This window comes from Eleginops maclovinus, chromosome 22, assembly GCF_036324505.1.
Source record: "Eleginops maclovinus isolate JMC-PN-2008 ecotype Puerto Natales chromosome 22, JC_Emac_rtc_rv5, whole genome shotgun sequence".
Taxonomy (NCBI): Eukaryota; Metazoa; Chordata; class Actinopteri; order Perciformes; family Eleginopidae; genus Eleginops; species Eleginops maclovinus.
In genome coordinates, this window is record NC_086370.1 from 1,301,743 (window position 1) to 1,323,445 (window position 21,703).

Sequence of the window (21,703 nt, forward strand, 5' to 3'; positions counted from 1 at the left end):
AAGTGAGCAACAAATGCTAGCAGTAACTGACACTAATTTATGCATATGTGGAGAGAGACAGCCTACCTGTTCCATCGACTATGAAAGCAGAGCCAAAGGAAAGAAAGGAAACCAGCTAGCAGGTGCATTTTATACCCTGCTCAAATTAGGGGAGAGGTTGGGGGAGGGGTCAGGTCTTGAGCAGCATTCACAAGCACCCCACTACATATACTTTATTTTAACAGTGAGAAACAGGATATCAAAAAGAAAATCCAGAAATGTTCATCATATAAAAGATATAAATACATTTGCATTTAAATGTACAATTATACATTTCTTTGTAAGTGAAACTTATAAAAAACATGTTGAAAAGAGTATTAAACTGGTTAACAATATTTTAACGCTGATGGACAATTACTAACATATTATTATTATTATCTGAAATAAATTGCAAAGAAAGCAATTGTTTAATAATACATTTAAGGACGTTTCATAACATTTTTTACATACTGTGACTATTACAATCTATAAAATTGATATAGACTATTCTTGGAATGTATGTAATTTACATGAGGAACAATTACATATATATATATAGTGTGTGTGTGTGTGTATGTGTGTGATGTTCATATATTTCAAGTTCCTTGAATGAAAAAAGACTATAAAGGTAACAAACAATGGCCGGCAACCGCCCTTTGCGGGAAATATCAGATTAGGGCTGGTACATATTTCCGGTCAGAGGGGTTGTTGTCTAGTTAATATTTCTCGTTGTGCATGGAATTCTATGTAACCTGTAAATATGACTTCACTCTTAGTTTATAAAAGTTTATCACTGGCTTTATCCAATCCTGCAATCATGTTATTTACGTCTTAAATACTGCAATATCTACACTTTAATCACACACCACCCTATTTGACAAGAGGTAGTCTCGTCCTACATGGCGCGAAATACAGAAGCCCCGCCTGTAATAAAAGTACAAAAGTGTGTGACACTGCTGAAGAAAATGGCGGAAGTAATAATAGCAAGTAAAAGATAAACCTGTCTACCGTTCGAGCTCTCCCTCGTAAAGCTGACGTAAGAAGTTTTATTGTGAAAGGTACTGACCGGATTGTAGTTGCTTGTTTATGGATGCTTTCCGTTTTTGTGACACGCGCTGATATTTAGGCAGAGGGGCCTTACAAGTCTGACAAACCGAAGATAACATTTCTTTATTGATAACTGCGGCATTGTACTCCCGGACACCACATTTATAGCCAGCTTTATCTGACACCATAGTATTGTTGTGTAAGTAGTAACAAGTTACTCAATTTGAGTAGAGCAAATCATATTACGTCCGTTTTTTTACGGTACCTATTAAACGTGTGCTTCGCTGGTGGAAACATGAGCGGGTAAGTGTACTTCATGTCTGTCAGTGTAACATGTTGTTGTGTGAAGGAATTATGTGTTAAACAATGCATCAGTGTGACCATGCAGGGTCTTCCTGTCCTGCACGAAGCTCTGAACACTGAAAGCATTCGGGGGCATCAGTTTCTCCTTTGTTGGGGCTGAAAGTTGTCGTGTTGTATGCAGCTCTTTATCATATTGTGCTCACTGACTGTGGAGGTCTACACTCTTCTAAGAGCTGCCTGAGTTTTGAGGTGTTCTTCCTGTTCCCAAGGGAAGAAAGCCGAAGTGGGTCCCCTCACTGCCCCAAACCTGATGAGCCCGAGGAGCCGCTGGGCACAGCAATGGAGACTGGAGCTGCAAACGGTCAGTCACAAGGGAGCCACATCTTTGGCCCCAAAGGGCTTTCTTTCCTTTTGTTGACCTGATACAATTTAGACCAACTGCTTGAAAGTCGACAAGTGATGCAGGAACTAATGAAAGTTGATCAACTTTGCAAAGATATGGTATTTTTCCTGAAATGTGCTCATTATCACTGCTCTTACTTTGTAGATGTCAATGTGAAATATGAGAATATGACTTCTGAAGTTGCCATCACAAAAGAAATGGAGGAAGAGGAGAAGCAGCTGATGGAGGAGGGGGAGAAGAAGGAAAAGAAGATGATGGAAGAGGTGTGTTGTTTATTTCCTTAACAAACAACTTTAGCTGTGTTAAATGTGTTTGTAGAAGAACAATCAAATTTGGTGATGATCATAGAAAGGTACAGTGAAGAACTGCTATTCAAACTCATTAATGTATGATGATTTCTTCAAAAGGCCCGGGTATCACGGGAGACGAATCCTCATGACGTGCGCTTCAAGAGACTGCAGCATTTGCTTCAGAAAAGCAACATCTACTCTAAATTCCTGCTGACTAAAATGGAGCAGCAGCAGAATGAGGTGCGCTGTGTGAACGGCACATGTTAGACTCCTGCAGTAATTGTGTTTGCGTCACTCTCTTTCACTGCTCTAATGTTAACTCATTGCAGGAAAATGTCAGGAAGGAGAAAACTGATAAGAGGGCCAAGAAGGTAAAAGGGAAATTTTCCTGAAAAATATTTAAGTTTAGAATAAAAAAAAAAACGTTTCTAATCTTATTCATAGAGATTTGTCTTTTTAAATGCAGAACACAAACGGTGCAGAACCTGAGAAAGGTGAGTGGTTCTTTGATATGTACTTTTACATAAATGATTGTTTTCCAATAAATACTGATCTTAACAATTTGACAGTTTATTTGATATCGTTTTATAAACTTGAAATTCAGATATGCATACATATGAATGCACGTGTGTTTGACAAAATGTTCTATTGAATAAGATAAAAAGAAGAGGAGGAGGGATGAAGACTACAAAATAGCAGATGTTATTTCAAAAGAAGTAAGTTCTTATTCCACTTGTCTCCTCTGCACATTTCTCATTTACTGATCTGCTCTCAATGGTTATGCTTCATTTTTGCCCTCCAGGAAATCATGTCGCAAGCTAAGAAAACAAAAGTGGAGGAAGCGGTAATAGTGGCTTATTGATTTTACTTTTTTCTGCTCCTGTCAAGATATTTTAGTGATCCATAAAGTGTAGAATTTGATGTAGAAAAAAAACCCAGATTCATTGAATACATCAGATCCGGACATGCATGTGTTAACCAAACATGTGATAACAGGACAAGATTCAGGCCCAGAAGAAACTACAAGCGGAGGATATTGAGATGATAAGTGACTCAAACCAGGACATCAAGAACCGTCTGTCTGAGAGGGTGCGGGACAATGCCCAGCATCTAATGGATCCTCACAGGAAAGTGAATGGCCAGCCGGTTCCTGCCCAGCAGCCACAGCTCTTGATCGGGGGGGTCATGAGGTCTTACCAGATCGAAGGCATCGAGTGGCTCAGGGTGAGTTGTTGAGATGTTTTTTTTTTCCAGTTAGTACGTAAGACCTTTCCGATTGGTTGTGATAAAGCGAGTCACGCGCTTGGATGAGAATGAGACTCGTCTTTTTATCGCAGTGACTAAGCTTAGCATACCAAGTGCCATAAAGGATATTCTTTGGGCATTCGTAGCAAAGAATACATTTCGGCTTGTCTGTGTAACGTTTTTTCCCCATAAATTGCTTTCTGCATCAATCAATTTCTTTCTTGGGAAAGTTGGTAGTCTATTATTAGTAACAAAACCAAGATGCATTTTAGGACACGTAGCATACTGACCCCGTACCTCTGTACAGCCTCATATTATAGTATAATTAAGCTATTCATTATGCTCCCTCCATCAGATGCTGTGGGAAAACGGCATTAACGGGATCCTTGCAGATGAGATGGGACTGGGGAAGACCATCCAATGCATCGCTCACATTGCCATGATGATAGAAAAAAAAGTGACAGGCCCCTTCCTTGTGGTGGCCCCTCTCTCCACTCTTCCCAACTGGATCAACGAATTCAGGCGATTCACTCCAGAGGTAGGAGACACGTAAAACACAAGTGAAATATGAAATTGAATTGCAACTAACCCTGATGGTAGGTTTGACAGGATGTATGTTAATAAGTGCTGTAGTTTACTGTCAATGTGTTTGCCAGGTGTCTGTGCTGCTTTTCCACGGGCCAGGAAGGGCCCAGCTGCTAAAGCAGATCCGCAGGCCCCAGGGGACCCTTAGTATTTGTCCTGTGGTCGTCACCTCCTTTGAGATTGCCATGATAGATAGAAAACACCTACAGGTGGGATTGCTGTGAATAAATGCTTATTACATTTGACAGTCATGCATGTTTTATAGGGACAAGATGTGCAAAAATATTATAGTCATAGTTTTGTTCTCCCTGCTTGAAAAGTTCATTGAACAAAACAATATTGAATGCATTAACAACAAGCACCAAATCATTTTTCCATAGATCTACATTTAAGCTGCAACCATACTTCTCGTTGTGTGTATATTTGGGACTGCTGCTCAATTAAAACAAGCTTTTTGAATTGGGGGGGCGTGGCAGCAGTATACTTGTTTCACAACATGTATTTGCGATAGAATTGTTACATTTACTAAACTATTACATTGAGAGGCCGATTGCCCCTCCGAAAACGCACTTAGGCTCTTGGTATTCTGCTTCTCTTGAGCATTGTATAAGAAGCCATGTCTGTTCTGCTGCAGCGCTTCCAGTGGAAGTACCTGATAGTGGATGAAGGCCACAGGATCAAAAACCTCAACTGTCGGCTGGTGCGGGAATTGAAGCTGCTACCTACGGACAACAAGCTGCTGCTGACCGGCACGCCACTGCAGAACAACCTGGCTGAGCTCTGGTCGCTTCTCAACTTCCTGCTGCCAGAGGTCTTTGACGACCTCAAGAGGTACAGTATGTGCATTAAAGAACTCTTCACCATGTTCCTGGATTTGATTTAATGTTGCTGACTTCTGTAGACAAATTGAGTAGGACTCTGAAAGAAGTCTCTAAGTTAGGGCTGCATAATTAATCGAATTTTAATCACGATCACGATTTTGGCTTCCCACGATCAAAATATTTTAAATATGTGCTTCAGTTCATAGAACGCTCAGTATCAACGTTTTTTTCCAAAGCCAGTCTAGCGCTTCTAGCGAGTGATGGAGAAAACAAGCCTTGTATACAATACAATACACAATACTGGGTTTTCGTTTTATAACGGAGGCTTTTGGAAACGCTGCTGGCCCCGGGGCTGCTGGTTAGTGTGGACAGGCAGAAACGCAGACTTTTGGAAACGCTAACGTAGGCACCCATGAGCGCTTTCTGATTGGGTCTTATCGATCACGAGTATCCTTCTCTGATTCGTCACGCTCCTACCATGTGACCCTTCCTTACCCGGAAAAATTCAAATCAGCTGGGTATCGGGTCGGATCAGCTGGGTATCGGGTCGGATCAGCCTTGACTACCAGTGGTAAACATGGATAACGAAGTAAAAGCACTGTTTACCTTGTTGTCTGTGGTAGCAGTTGTTGTGCAGGTAAATTCTGCATTTTATAATGCTGCAACTGCAACCAGCACGCGCATGCCCAGTATGCGTGAATGGTCACGTTTTCGTTTTAAAACGAAAACGCAGTAGTGGACGAGATATAGACCTATTTTATTTTGATGCACAAATGTGTACATTAGCAGGAATGTAACACCTGGATGTGAAAGCAGTAATAATGATGTGTCAATAAAAAATGTTTTGGTTAAAATTTAACAAATAATCGTGATAATTAATCGTGATCTCAATATTGATTAAAATAATCGTGATTATCATTTTGTCCATAATCGTGCAGCCCTACTCTAAGTCAAATGTTGCTTCATCGATCCAACAGTGCTGCTGGATAATACTTTGACACTTGTCACACTTCATTAAGAGCCATGGAGGCTAAAAACGGCCTGCAGCAGAATTCTGACTTCTTGTTAGATGGTAAATGGACTGCTGGCCACTGAAAGTGCTTTCCATTTACACATGTATGCATCAAGTGATGGCAGCGCTGGCATACATACATCATCCAAACTAATGAGCGATGCACTGCATGCAATTTTCTGAAGGTCGATACCAATATTAGAATAACAATTTGGCCTTTGCTAATTTTGTTGTTAATTATCCCCCTCTTGCGCCAGGAAAAAAAAGTGTTTCTAAAATAACACGAACTGTCTCTCTGCACTTCATAACACTTCCTTTGAATTAAGAGTTTGTATTTCAATCTGAGCACAGAGACACACTGCCTGACTCGGCAGCAACACTACAGCCAAAGTTTTCACGTTGTGTAACATTTCTCCCACGGAAATGATCGGTATCCTCTTAGAGAAAATAGAGCTTACATCGGCCTCAGAGTCAAAGTTCTGCTGTTGTTCATTTGGAAGTGATTTGTCAGGTTAACCTCTTGTTGACTTTGCTCTGCAGCTTCGAGTCATGGTTTGACATCGACTCCATTGGTGAAGCAGAGACCGTGGTGGCTACTGAGCGCGAGCAGAATATCCTGAGCATGTTGCACCAGGTGAGTCCTCCAAACCATGCCTACACTAACTATAACCAATGGAAGACTATTACACTTGCACTAATGTATTCATTAGTGGGTTGTTACATTTAATAGAGCTGGTGTTAAACTGCTCTGCATGTATACATCCTCTGTAATTTGTTATTATGTTATTGTGAAAAAGTATTTAATTGACAGATTACCAGTGTTAAACAGCGCTGGGATCTGTTCTGTTGAGCAGAGAAACATCGTCCTGCAGAGGATCTTCATGAATACAAATGTTGCTGAAAGGGCTGTGTTTTAACCGCAATCTGCCAATACCATACGTACCATCATGCACGGGTCACCATTAATGTTTACATTCTGTAAGCAAAGACGTTGATTGCCTTTTTCTATTTTCATTTTAAGGAAAACCATCATAGTTCAACAACTGGACCTCCATTTGCATAAAATCTGAGAAAATAATTACAATTTTATCCAATCAGAGCATGATATGGCTATACTCAAGTGTATGGATATTTTCTTAAATCTTGAGTTTCTAGTGAGGACCAGCCTACTTTTCGAGGTTAACTATCTAAACGCAAAGAATAGGGATGCGTCGATACATCGGCATTGTTAGCTCTTATATACCACCACCGGTAAATAAGGCGACATGCACAGATGGCAGTCGCCGCTATTTATGTTTTGCACGGTGACCGGGAGAAGTTGCGTTAGCGTCGTGGTTTTAAAATCTGACGGAGAAAATCTGAAGTCGGCATCATTTTGAAGGATAAGAACTGTGACTGTGGGTCTGCCTACACTCGCTCAACTTCTCCCTCGCCCTACACATGCACGCGCCACATGTATCACCCACTCTCTCTCTTAAAGGGATAGGCTGTAGTAATGGTCATTATGTAACAGTACTCTTACAGGTTACATAGTAAAACATCGGCAACATTTTTATTCTAAACATCGGCATCTCTAACAATGATAAAGTGCATCAAGCCGTAATGTGGAGCGAGCAACATGAGGAGTAAAGCACAAACATTATGGTTGTTCTGATTCTTTCCTGTCCTCAAGACACAATCATTCATTATTCTCTGATATAAGATCCATCCCATTACTTATCGTTGCATTTTTCTGCATTCAGATTGATAGATGATACACTTGGTATAGGGTTTGTGAGCTTTCTAAAGGTTTACCCTTGTTTCAGATTCTGACTCCGTTCCTGTTGAGGAGGCTGAAGTCCGACGTGACGCTGGATGTTCCACCTAAGAAGGAGATCCTTGTTTACGCTCCTCTGACGGACAAACAGGAAGCCTTTTATACCGCTGTGGTCAACAAAACCATTGTCAAATTGCTGGGCCAGGAAAAGGTGTGTGCAAGTGTATTAGTCTGTGTTCAGTCCCCAAAGCTACTGTGGGCTGGCGTATACAAGTCTGGCTTATTTTTATAGAAAAACAACTATTAAGAACCCGGTTGGCAAAGCTAATTGCATACTAGTATTACACTTAATAGTGCTGAAAATTGTTGGTTAAATAGTTTAAAAACAATTTGCACGCTGTCCACAGGAGGGTTCTAGTTCGCAGCAAATTAGGGATATGTTCACTGAAGGCAATGGCCTTACTAATATTGAGTTTCCCGGAGCCAGACCTCCGTCACCGTTTGTTGTGTATAGGGTTGGATGATATATGGAATATTGGAGATGTTCCGAAGCTTGTACTAATTGGGCTGTATAAATTTACTTGTGAACAGCCAGAAAAGACACAGAAACAAAAAAAGCGGACTTTTACGTCACACATGTTCACAGCCTTTCGACACCGTGCGTTAATATGACCAGGTCTTTTTACAAAAATGCGTTATAAATGTGTGCATGGTTAGTAACCAGTTATGTCTGCTCTCTGGGTGTATGCGTGCAGGTGGAGGCTCCTGTCATCCTGGCTAAAAGTGGCAGGCCAAGGCGTATCTGTCGGAAAGTAGTAGACTATCAAGAAGAGGATGGATGCACACCTCATGACCTGGAGAAATATCTGGAAATGATCCGCAAGGAGCTGGAGCATTGGTAAGCACTGCCGAGACACTCGCGGGATTATAATAAAAATATATCCGATTTCTTACCTTTTTGTGGTGTCACTTATTTCCGTTGATCTATAATATAACAATTATTTTCTGTTTGTTAATGGGATCTTTTTTTTCAGGTTTTTAAAGCTCTTATCAAGATGGAAGTGGACAAATAGATTGCTTAATACAAACTGTTTATTGTTATTGCAACAAAGATGCATTTCATTTAAGGTAATCAGCCTGTAGCTGTAGCCACAAACTAAGCCTACAGTTTTTATTTCATACTTCATCTTATGCTACATACACTACCATATTTGTATAACCCAACTCTGCATCGGCTGTATGCTTGGCCTTTGAGTGGTGTCACAACGTACTGCGATAGTAACTTCACATGGACAGTATCTCTAACTGTGGGATTGTGGCGAGAACCGCCTGGCGGGGCTTTGGAGCTGAACGGTTCTTTCTCCATTCGAGGCTTGTTTCTGCTCGCAATCCTCAAAGTTACTGCAGTAACACTTTCTGATTTCATGAACTACAGAGCAGGCTGAGGGTCACAGTCTAACCCTCTCCTCTCCTCCAGTTCCGTTCCAGTGCCGGAGGTCCAAAGCTCGCACGATACGCTGATCAACCTGAAGGTGCAGAACATTCTTATGCTGCTAAAGAAATGCTGTAACCACCCTTACCTGGTGGAGTATCCCCTGGACCCCGCCACACAGCAGTTCAAGGTAATGTTACGTTGGAGTACTACCAAAGGAACTGACAGACTGTTATTTATAAACAAACAGAATGTATTATCAGGGATATTACTGATGTTACTTCACATACTGTGCATGCTTCACATTTGTCCAGCAATGGCTCAGTCAGTAGGGGCTTGGACTTGGAATCGTAGGGTCGCTGGTTCAAGTCCCCGAACAGACTTGAAATATGGAAAGTGGACTGCTACCCGGAGTTCACCTCCTATGCCTAGCCTGTGGTGCCCTTGAGCAAGGCACCGGACACCTCCAATCCCCCTTCCCCATTGCCCCCTGGGTGCTGCACAATAGCTGCCCACTGCTCCTAGAACTAGGATGGGTTAAATGCAGAGGACCAATTTTACTGTGTGCTGTGCTGTTTGCATGTATGTAACTAATAAAGAGGGTTTCATCCTCCTATTCTATTCTGCTGCAGATCGACGAGCAACTGGTGCAGAGTTCCGGGAAGTTCCTCATACTGGACAGACTGCTGCCTGCATTGAAGACACGGGGACATAAGGTGAAGCAGGAGGACACCAGTACACAGTGGAACATTAATTAAGTGCTTCAGATTAACTAATGACCATATCTACCACAAATAATACCTTTTGTCGAACATGTGCCGCATATATTCATGAAGTTCACAGCTGCAGTCTGTGTTTATGCTCCTGGTACAAAAGAAAAGATGCCATTTACGTTAAGTTCAGCATCACTTCCAAGGGATGTCAATATTCTAGCCTTAAATATAAATATAAATAGTGAAAATAAACAAACTTTGAGTAGTTCATAAATAGTCAATAAAACGACTGGTGGTGCGAGTCCCCCAACGCCCTTTCATTGAAGAAAAAAAAGGTGTGTGTGTAAAACAAGCCGTGGTAAATAGTGTATGTTCTATATATCGCCCAACCCCACATGTGTTTTTTATGTGGTACATGGGATTGATTGATTGTGTGCCTCCAGGTTCTGATTTTCAGTCAGATGACGTCCATCTTGGATCTTTTGATGGATTACTGCTATCTGCGGGGATACCAGTACAGCCGGCTTGATGGCAATATGTCATACTCTGAAAGAGATGAAAATGTGAGTGTAAAATGCTCTTTGTATTGTTTAGCATTTATATTCAGCTAATAGGGATGGTGTTTCTGTCATTACTATATATCCGACCCTTTTCTCCCCAGATGACCAAGTTCTCCAAAGATCCAGGGGTATTTCTGTTCCTGCTGAGCACCAGAGCGGGAGGACTTGGGATCAACCTGACCACTGCTGACACTGTTATTATCTTCGACAGTGACTGGGTGGGTGCAGAATGATGTCCATTTCTCCTTAACACGTGTGTGAGTGTTGGTGTGTGCTGATGCTTCCATCCCCTCTCAGAACCCTCAGGCTGACCTTCAGGCCCAGGACCGCTGCCACAGAATCGGACAAACCAAACCAGTATTGGTGTACCGGCTGGTGACGGCCAACACCATCGATGAGAAGATCCTGGAGAAGGCCTCAGCCAAGAGGAAGCTGGAGCAGATGGTCATTCACAAGAGTGAGTGGCTTGACCTTCATGTGCTGCCCACATCTTGGGCACTGCAGCAGTACATTCCTATTGCTGCATATACTGCACATACTGTAACTGCAAGCACTGCACTGAGTTCTGAAATGTATGAATGTCCACTTTAATGATGTTTCTTCTCTGCAGATAAGTTCAAAGGTGCGAAGGCGGAGCTGAACCAGAGTAAGGGCTGCATTGATCTGGATGAACTGAGGGAGCTCCTCAGAGCCAGAGGCACGGAGAAGTAAGACACTCCAATGTTAAGATGATGTGAAGGAGAAACAAGAGCTCTCAACAGTGTAGAGTAACGTTTGTCTGTCCCCCTTTGATCAGGAAGGTGAAAGCATCGAGGGGGGAGGTGATCAGCAACAAGGACCTGGAGCTTCTACTGGATCGCAGCGACATGCTGGGTAAGGCGAAACACCACTACATCGGTTCCACTAAATCTTAGGTATTTCAGAAGATAACGTGTACAACTTGTACAGTGATATTACTATATGATCGTGCAAAACACTTCTGTAGGCACAAGGTTCAATTATAAGTTGAATATATCAAACTGCTGTTAGGGTTAGACTACACTAAGATGAACAATATGATAAAATGTTAAATCTATTATCTTACACTCACAACTACATTGAAAATTGTCAATAATTAGTAAATACAGACTGTCTGGCGGGGAGAGCTGTGCCGCACTATGTAGTGGAAAAATTAGTACTGCCAACTTTTGTTTGTGCTGATCAGTTTCAAAAGAAGACCTGATGTGGTGTTTCTTAGCAGCCATGTGTAAAGACTTTAATGTTGCTGAGAAGGGTGACGTGAACCTTTTTAAATGTGTCATGTTAATTGCATTGTCCTTTAATTGACTGTCTTAGCCACTATTTTTCTAGTGAGCTGAAGTAAAGATGTTCTCTGTACTTTCAGACAAAGGGAAGGGGAGCATGAAGAAAGAGAAGGTGGGAGTGTTCAGAGTGATGGGTACTGAAAACTCCTCAGAGATCCCTTTGATCTGAGAACACCTGCAAGTAGAAAAAAAAAAACTAAAGCTGCGCCTAGATGGCTCTCAACCGCCGTCCCTTCCTAAGACTACTATCTGCAGACATTGTATCGTGTATTGTTTTCCTTTTTTACCGCCTTGATAGTCTTCACTCGTGGCCTTTTTTGTAAACCACTACCCTTTAATAACTCTCATTTGGGATTTTGATGACTGCCAATGACTTTTGACCATTTGCATGTGAAAAGAGGAAAAAGAAAAGGTACAGTTGTGCTATTTTTGCGTGCAGTTCATCAACAATATCAGAAGAAACTTACTTTTGTTAAAAGCAGTACAACTGTTCATAAGGTCTGTGCATCTTTTTCACAAGACAAAGCTGTTGGTCTAGTCCTGTATTTTGTTTTGGCCAATCATAACAGATCTTTAACAATGTTTTAATCAAAGCACTTTCCTGTAGGTTAACAACACATGTGCCTTTTAAAAAATAAAAGAAAACATTATTTGCCTTTTTTTGTTGTTTTTTTTTCAGCCGAATATAATTTTCGTCTCAAAGCACCTCTTTCCCGGTAGAATTTTGCTGTACCATTTCCGAGATGAAGTTACATTTACGTCTTGGCAATTGCGCTTTAACTATCGCTATGCGGTCAGATGAGTATCAAATCCAATAAATGCATGCAGAAGGATTTATAAAATATAGTTTGGGATTTGTCTGTTAATATCTATCCACAAAATATTTTTCAATAAGCACATAAGCGTTAAACGTTTTATATAAAGGGGAAAAAGAAATCCACATAAAAATTGCACAAAGATTATAAATTGCCAAGAAGCATTGTTACATCAAAGGATTAATATACTAAGCACAAATATCCTTACTTGTGTTAAGTTTATGTTACTTGTCCAATCATAACTACTTGTTTTAAATGTAATAAAAATCCACAAATGTGTACTTTTATATACTTTTCACAAGTGTTTGCAATTTTCCGCTAAGACATATTGTTACACCTACAGGAGCTTTTATGACATAAGATTCCCCTTCACTGAAACTAAGGCTGTGTGTCCACCAAGGCGTTTAAACGCCAGCCTTATTCTGAAAGCGCCCAACACCGGCGTTTTGGTTGCTATGATATGGGATATTCGCGGTTCTGATTTCGCTGTCAGGTTTATGGTGCACTTTTGCTCAGAATTTGCGGATATTATATATATTATTGCTATACTCATTAATTTCTTTAACTATTATATCTATATATCTATATAGAAATAGATAGAGAGAAATAAATATGTATTTATATATACGCCAAGATGAGTGAGCATCAGTGTCATCAAATTTGCTTCCTCAAACCACAAAAATTATAGAAAAGAAGCCTGGATTGAACAACATTAGAACTAAAGGGCTAAAATACGCTATTACTTTTGTTCTACCGAGCAAAGTCCTAGCTGTGATTTTTTTTCTCTCAAATTTAAAGTACAACCTGCATTTACTGGTGGTTTATATGTATCTCAGGAAATGTGTTTCTTTTGTAAGTTATGTAGCTAAGCTTTGCAACGGATGCCATTGATGGAACTGAACAGCTAGCTAACGTTAATGTTAGCTGAGCAAGGCACAACACAGCTTAGCAACACAGAAAACCTTTCAATTGGGAACAAAGATCAGATCTTTTCAATGTGCGCAACCACAATGCATCTTGGCGAACTTGCAGTAAGGACAGGGTGTAGTGGGGTCCTTTGCTAGTTATTATTTGCATTGAAGCTAAGTAACATTACAACAGGTATTTTTTAAAATATTTTTAACCACAGTTAACGTTACAGTTACTAGGTCATGGTACTTTGCTGAGCTGAAAATGGCACGAGTTATATATTTCTAGGGCTGAAAAATTTTGGAAAATAATGTAATTGCGATATTTTTCCCTCAATATTGCAATTGCGATTTAATATGCGATTATTTTTTCTTCTTCTCATGTATTTTTCAACAAACACAAGCAATAAATCAATCTGTTTCATAAACGATATCAGATGTATTTAAAGCACAGATTACAACAATAAAGGAAACAAATCTGTGGCTTTACCTCTTAAACATGTCTAACTTTTCACGTTTCATGAAACATGATGTAAACATGTGGACTGCACTTCTTAAACACTGTCTGAACAGGACAGTCTATAAATAAATGAATAAAATATACAGTCAGATATAAATATAAAAAAATAAAGATTACTGATCTTGAAGTATATTTTGTAGCGATGTTTTGTGAAGATGATGAAGAAGTCTCCGGAGACACCAGCTTGTATATAATAAGGTTTATTACAACAGCATTGTATCATACCCCAACACGGGCAATACCAGGTTCCCAGAGCCAATTGTGGAAGTCCCCCCGAACAGTCTTTGTGCATGCAATTTATAGGAGAAACATGTATGTGAACATCCAAAGTGTGTGTGCTCACGGGAAGTAATCAATAACAATGTATGCCTCACTAAGTGACATGTGTCCGTTCATCTTGGCTTCCTAACGTACTTCGGAGGTTATTATACAACATCCGATTGCCCACCATCTGGCCCCTGAACAATGTCTTCTCTGCACTTTTCATGACCTCAGAGAGTAACTAGCTGTATGTATGAACAGATTTAATACACCACATATTCCCCCCTTCGAGACGACACAGAGTCTCGAAACTAAAACAATAAACCAGACATGACTACAATTTTGATATAGGTAACAATTCCTCCACTACATGCTTTCTACAGCACAACTTTAACTTATACTATAATTTTATGGATATAATAATTTTATGGAGTGGGGGAGCGAAAAACCCGTCCGACAGCCATCTTCCCAAGTTACCCTCAAACAATCTAGACAGGAAATTCTCCCACGGCCCCTCTGTCTTAGGCGACCACACAAAGTACTCCAGACCCATCAAAAGGAGGAAATCTAATTATTTATAACAATATGTGTAGAATATAACTTAAGCAAACATACATATGGAACCTCAGAAACTAAAATCAAAACACTGTCCAAATTCTGGCTGGTCGACCCATCGCACCTTCCAATGGACCTTTCCCTGCCTAGACCCAATTTCCCTAGGCGTTAAAGAAAAAGAAAACATCTGAGGTCCCAATATACTACTCAATATCAGATAACATCATTCCTCAAACAAAGATACAGAGACAATATTATGGACGTTTAAGTATAACTCATACAAATATATGTAAGAAAAAGACACAATAGTGGTTCACACTGCAGCTCCTCTGCAGCAGCGTTGACGACTCTCAGTGTAGGGCCGCTCATATGTCGAATCCGAACCCTTTGTCACAACGTCCTTGTTCAGAATCCTTCAGTCCATTTTAATTGTACATTTCAAGTGTCTGGATCCCTCCAGTGTAAATTCCCCCCTTGTCCGTATGGAAGGAAAGAAAAACAAAAACCAGTATCTTTGCAGAAAACAACAGATGCAAAGTAAAACATCAAACACTGATGATAATGTCAGATTCACGATATCATATTATTAGAGGTTATGAATTCCATATTCCCCTAAACCTAAATCCCCCAGTATAACTACCACATGACAACACTCTAATAGATATAAATGTCATGAGTATATCAAAATCGGACGTTCAATATGGATATTTCTCCAGTACCTTTCCTTCTATCCACACTTCTGCCTCGTCGACATCTATACTAGCCACCTGTAATAATGGCATCTGAGATGGATCACCAGGCATTACAACACCAACCCATCTCAGTATCATAGCCTTTGCGAAGGTCAATAACAGCGTACAGAAACAAAACATCCCACATAATGATATGAGAACTGCCACTATGACTTGGATCAATACTGCTCCTAGCGGTCAGAATTTGTCTTGCAACCAAGCATTTGCAGACCATCCTGCTCCTTGTGATGGGCCAAACGCATCCCTTATATGCTTCAATGCGTCTATCACACTAGTTATATTTTCCGAACTATCTGGAATTAAAGTGTAACAAGCGTCTCCGGTTAAATTCAACGCCACACATAGGCCACCTTGTTTGGCCAAAGTATAGTCCAGCGCCATATCATGCTTTAACAATGTCAACCTATGGCTCTTTTGAGTATTGGATAAGAAGTCAAATCCCCTTATGGTTTCATTAGCAAACCCCTGCAAGGTATAAGTGATATTATCTAGTGATCCGCCAAAAATGTCACCCCATACCATGGAAGTAGACCTATACCCCATTTTTCTCCTATACTGATCCTCCAATGGTAGGATTCCAAATTATGAAATTGTGCCCACTCCCTTTTCTTTCTACCTTTGGAGAGACTATTAGATTGATTCCTATCATGTATTCCCTCCTTTTGCATAGAAAAGATCTCATATGGAAGTTTCAATGTTGCCATGTAACAACATCCTGTCCACCCATACGGCAGAAATATATATGCCTTCTCGCCGCAGACCCACCAAAGGTCTTTGAAATGTCCTATAGTCACATTACCAGGCCAGAGCTGATCCTTCACCAGCACCGTCCTATGCTGTTCACGGTGTAGGACATAGAATTTCACCTCATACTGTTCATTGCTAACCGTACGGTCACGCCTTTCCAAGGTCATCAAATACTCATCGCAGTCAGATATTCCCATAAACATGCCTGGTCCATCATAAGTTTTGTTTGAACAAAAACAGGCGCTGGCCCTCCCAGGGTTTACCTCCATTGCCTCAGGGACCGTTGTTAACCTATTTTCCAGCTGAGCAAGCAGATCCATGTAAGGTAAATCTCTGAACCAAAAACAATCTGATCTGGGCCAAAATAAATTCCTTGACAATGCCATCACCATATCTGTTCCTGAGTACTGCTTATACAACAACCACGATAAGGCATAAGATTGACATTTAGCAGTTAAAGGTTGAGGCACTGTCTCTAAAATTGAAAACCATGTGCCTGGTGGAGGAACTCTTACCACACATGGACAATTAAATCCTCTAACCGATCTTATGGAATGAGTCAACTGCTGGAACCATAAGTTCCTACTTGCCCACTTATCTTTCATTTGTAACACTGAAGAATCGAATCCATATGCTTTCCATGTCGCGTCTCTCTTTTATACTGTATGATATTGATCAGTCCTATCTTCTAGTAACCTATTGAAATCAGCAAACTCCTCTTCCAGATCTAGACTAACCTCCTGAGCTGTCACAGATGAATCAACATCATTCTCCTCTCTCATCTGTTCTCCAACTCCAAAAGTCTCCTTACTACTGTCCACACCAGACTCTATCCCCCTCGTTACTTCAGCCTTCTTCTTCGTAGCGTCTGGGTTTGACTTTACTTCGAACTGGTCTTGTATTCTTTTGTCTAACTGGATCTCCAGAACCTTCTGGGGCAGTTTCACAGTCCTGTGGAATCTCTGATTTTTTACGCTCCAAACACCCTGGTTCTGCAGGGACATATTGAAAGTTAATGTTTCCAAATCTTCTCTCCCTTTCTTTACCTGCTTTTGGTCAGTTTTGTAGGTAGAAACGAGCACTTGCATTGTATTGATTACATCAATGTTAAGCGTCCCTTCCACTGGCCATGGTTGTTCAATATCAGGCCAACGTTTGTGCCATTTCTCGGACCTCTTTTCAATACCCTTAATTAAAGGATTATTCTTCTGTACTACATCCCCAGGAGTAATTACATTTGGATTGGTAGTTTTAATGTTCTTTTTCTTCATTTTGACAAGTGTTTTACGTTCCCAAATCCTAAATTGACCCTATTGCTGAAACTTCTAAACTACTTAAAGCTATTTAAATCACTTCTCCCTCTCTGTTTATTTATTTTATTATTAATTTTTCCATAAATCATCCACTCGATTAAACCAATCAATCAATCAATCAATCTACCAAATCAAGCAATCAATTAATTAATCAATCAATCAATCAATCAATCCACCAATCAAACCAATTAATCAATCAACCAAATCAATCAATCAAATCAATCAATCCACCAAATCAATCTACCAAATCAATCAATCAATCGACAAAATCAATCAATTAATCAACTAACTAATCAATCGATCAATCAAATCAATCAATCAATCGACAAATTCAATCAACCAATCAATCAGTGGTAGGTGTTGTGCACTCAATTCATTACTCGATTGTAATATAATATTTCAATGGAAAAAGATATAAAAGAATGACCCACTGTAAGGGACTGAACAGCTTATTTCCATAAAAACAAAGCCACCACAACAAAGACACTGGTACCACAGTCCGAACCGACAACCAATAATCCACGCCCATGCGCTCCCAACAAAGTCAAGCTCCAAAACTTAACACTCTAATAAATATTTAAAATGCGTGTACTCAGTCTGTTGCCAAGCCTTATTCCAAACCAACTACAGCAGGTATACTCGTGAATGCAAATCCTGCAATTTATTAACCCCAATTCAGTTTAGAAGTGTTTAAATACTCATATAATAAAATATATGAAAGTACACCAAAGGCATATCAGTGATGTTTAACTGTAAATGAACACACTTGAATATAGTCAAAAAGCAGGTATAGAAGAGCTGTGGATAAGAACTGCACTGGCCTGGATTCAGACTGGATTAATGCTGCACCCTCTGTAGTCAGCAATCCTCAGTCCCTATCGTATCCTGGCCAGGTTTTCACGTCCTCTGCAGCCCCTCTCTGCGTTTCAGCTTCCCCACATACAGATGATGGGGAGGAAGGAGGAGACCCCCCTTTCTCAACCAAACTCAAACAGAATAAAATAGAAACAAGAAATTGAAGTTGCAGGTCTCCGTTTGGCAAAGACAAACTCAATAGATAACCAGCATCTGTATATTACTTCAAAAAGTTACTTTATAGTGCTGCATAGGCATATAAATATCTCAAACGATCTCTTCATTTTTCTTCAAAATCATGAACGTCTTTTCTGGGGGCTCATACACTTTAACCAGTTTAAAAATGTTCCCTTAACAGAGACTCATCATTTGTAGCAGATTCGAAAATGTTCCCCAGAAAGCTCATCAGTTTTAGCCAAATAAAAGTCCTCTGAGAAAAAGTTCATATATATATTTACATATATTTTTTACTGTTTCAAAATGTCCTCTTCTTGGAGGCTCATATCTTTTACTAGTGCGACGTCAAAACATCTTCTTCAAAGAGGCTCATATGTTTTAACAGTACACAGAATCCTTTTCCTGGATTTTACTGACTCTCTTCTCTCCTCCGTATCTCTCCCTCAAATGTTGGGCTATTTTTAGCCCTTCACACACACAGATGCAGCAGAGCCCAGCTCCGTCCAGCACCCCATAAATTCAGCATTCTTCCAAACACACAGTAGGCAGTCAATCCTAACTTTCACCAAGAGCGCTCATTCATACATTTCCCTATAGCATGCTTTTCCTTGCCGCTCCTATTATCCCTTTATTTCTAAATGTCTGCTACCTTAATAGGTGTAAAATACTCAAATGACTAATCCCAACATTTGTTCGTCAACAAATGCCAAATAGAAACCAATGAATTTTCTTATTCTACACCCAGTTCCCAGAACAGACCCAAAAAATCAACCTAGTAACTTTTCAGGATTTTTAGGCCCATCTAACATCGCCTCTTCTGAGGGCTTCATCCAAATCCGCGGCTCCTTTTTCCTTTTCCTTTTATTTCCTTTATCCTTATTCCTTTCTATATTTTTACCGTTGACCAATTGCCCTGGGCCCAGGGTTATCTACCTTACCTTCCAAATATGACTATCTTTCAAAGTCAATTTTCACACAGTGTCTACTTTACAAATGTCTTACCGTTAAGAAGCTGGGGGCCCATCTTCGTTAATCTTGCACTGTTATGTAGCTCCCTTTTTCGTTACTAATTAGGCTTATTCTACCCTTTTGCTTTTAACTTCACATCCTTTACTTATACCTATATTCCTTCCCATTCCTGTTTCCCTATTTCTTTTACTTCAATACACTCCCCCCTATTGCGTTGTGCACTACGCAATAAATCCCCAATTTAGAACGGAGTCTCACTCCAACATCAACACAAACATGGCATATACCCACACATCATTTCGCCCGGTGCGAGCCAGAGCAACACATCACATCCAACCCAACAAATGCTCACCGGACTGTGATGCCTTGGCAGGAGATGTGTTGTAGAGTCGCCTGAAGATCGCAAGACGGCCAAGTTCGTGACGCCAATTCTGAAGTATATCTTGTAGCGATATTTGTGAAGATGAAGAAGAAGTCACCGGAGACACCAGCTTTAATAAGGTTTATTACAACAGCATAGTATCATACACCAACACGGGCGATGCGAGGTTCCCAGAGCCAATTGTGGAAGTCCCTCCGAACTGTCTTTGTGCATGCAATTTATAGGAGAAACATGTATGTGAACATCCAAAGTGTGTGTGCTCACGGGAAGTAATCAATAACAATGTATGCCTCACTAAGTGACATGTGTCCGTTCATCTTGGCTTCCTAACGTACTTCGGAGGTTATTATACAACATCCGACAGCCCACCATCTGGCCCCTGAACAACGTCTTCTCTGCACTCTTCATGACCTCGGAGAGTAACTAGCTGTATTGTGAACCGATTTAACTAGCTGTATGTATGAACAGATTTAATACACCACAATCTCCAGTCAGTAACATCACACATACTAAAGTGCAGGAACTTGAACATCTTTTAGGTAAATCAAACTCCCAATCAACACAAAATAAACTAGTGAATGTTCTTATTAAAAGAAGGGAAAAAAACGTTTTGAACACTAATGGAAATGTGATATTCACTCAGTAACAGCAGCACACAACATACTAAAGTGCAAAATGAGTATGGCAGTCAGCCAGAAAGATTGTTCTGTGTCGTTCTCAGGACCTCACAGATTTTTTTTTCTTCCACCAGGCCAAGGGGTCATCTTCTCCATCAATGGCAGGGGTCATGAGGTAAGTGTTTAACTCTGCCTCAGCGACATCTTCAAGTTGCATAAGAGAAGCAGAAGAGGCCACGGCAATCTTGAAGAAGCTGCCAAGAGACTTCTTCTCCTTTTCGCCAGAGGGCTGTGCACCTTGAGGCCTCGGAGTGGTTTCAGTACGAGACCTCTTCTCCTATCAGATGAAAAAAAAAAAAAAAAAACACAGCAATTAGTATTGAAGTTAGATTACAAATAAATAAATATGAAGTGTGTTTTTGATATCATAGATACATAATTATTACTAACCTGGCTATATGCACGCCTTGCTGATTCCAGCATTTCAGTCTTGAGTCGGGTCTTAATAGTGGGAATGTTGTCTGCGTGATGTATTGGGTTTTGAACCTGGGGTCCAGGAAGGATGCAACATCCAAACGCTCTTGGATGCTGGGGTCACTGTACTTATCATTGAGGTATGCCAGGACCTTGGTTTTGATTGACCTAGTCAGGTCAGTGTCCTCTTGATCTTCAGCCAAGACTGATGTGGCCAGAAGGTGAAGAGCTGGTTTGAGGTAGGAGATGCTCACATACTCCTCTCCAGAGAGAGCATCTGTAAAGTCCAGGAGAGGATGCAGTGCACTGTGAACAGACTCCAACACCTGAACATCCTACCAGGATGGGATGAGGGAGCGTGCATATCGGTCACCTGACAATACCTGAGAAATGGCTTTGAGCTGCTCTAGCACCCTGGCAACCATTATTTCTTTGGATCCCCATCTTGTTGGGCATTCAGTGATGAGGCTGTGCTCAGGGAGTTTGAGCTCCCTCTGTGCTTCAGTCATTGCCACCTTCTTCTTCCAACTGTGAGAGAAGTGCCCCACCACCTTCTTGCACAGCCCTAATGCTCTTGACACTCTGTCATCTTTGAGTGCATATCCTGTGTACAAAATAATATAAGAACAGTGTAAATTATACAATTTGACTTGTATGATTAAGGTTATCAACTTTGGAATAAATACACACATTCACATTCTCTCCCTCCACCTCTTAAATTCACATTTACACACACACACACACACACACACACACACACACACACACACACACACACACACACACACACACACACACACACACACACACACACACACACACACACACACACAGTCTCTCCTCTGCTCACACAATCACGCACACATATG

The 21,703-nt window shown here is 40.6% G+C and overlaps 1 protein-coding gene across 2 annotated transcripts; it reads left to right on the top strand.

Annotated features, from left to right (window-relative positions):
- Positions 1 to 1,005: 1,005 nt before the first annotated feature.
- On the top strand, positions 1,006 to 12,149 carry hells (helicase, lymphoid specific). 2 transcript variants are annotated; one of them, XM_063874500.1, is made up of 23 exons: positions 1,006 to 1,076; positions 1,638 to 1,729; positions 1,916 to 2,034; positions 2,179 to 2,301; positions 2,391 to 2,432; positions 2,528 to 2,555; positions 2,719 to 2,777; positions 2,864 to 2,905; positions 3,058 to 3,285; positions 3,662 to 3,844; positions 3,963 to 4,100; positions 4,526 to 4,722; positions 6,265 to 6,358; positions 7,530 to 7,691; positions 8,236 to 8,378; positions 8,958 to 9,102; positions 9,545 to 9,628; positions 10,069 to 10,188; positions 10,287 to 10,403; positions 10,483 to 10,642; positions 10,796 to 10,892; positions 10,982 to 11,058; positions 11,570 to 12,149. In XM_063874500.1, the coding sequence occupies exons 2-23, from the start codon at positions 1,708 to 1,710 to the stop codon at positions 11,656 to 11,658; spliced, it is 2,469 nt and encodes an 822-aa protein (XP_063730570.1). In that variant the 5' UTR covers positions 1,006 to 1,076; positions 1,638 to 1,707; the 3' UTR covers positions 11,659 to 12,149. The 2 variants fall into 2 exon arrangements, with proteins under 2 accessions (XP_063730570.1, XP_063730569.1); XM_063874499.1 differs by lacking the exon at positions 1,006 to 1,076 and adding an exon at positions 1,098 to 1,368.
- The last annotated feature ends 9,554 nt before the right edge of the window (positions 12,150 to 21,703 follow it).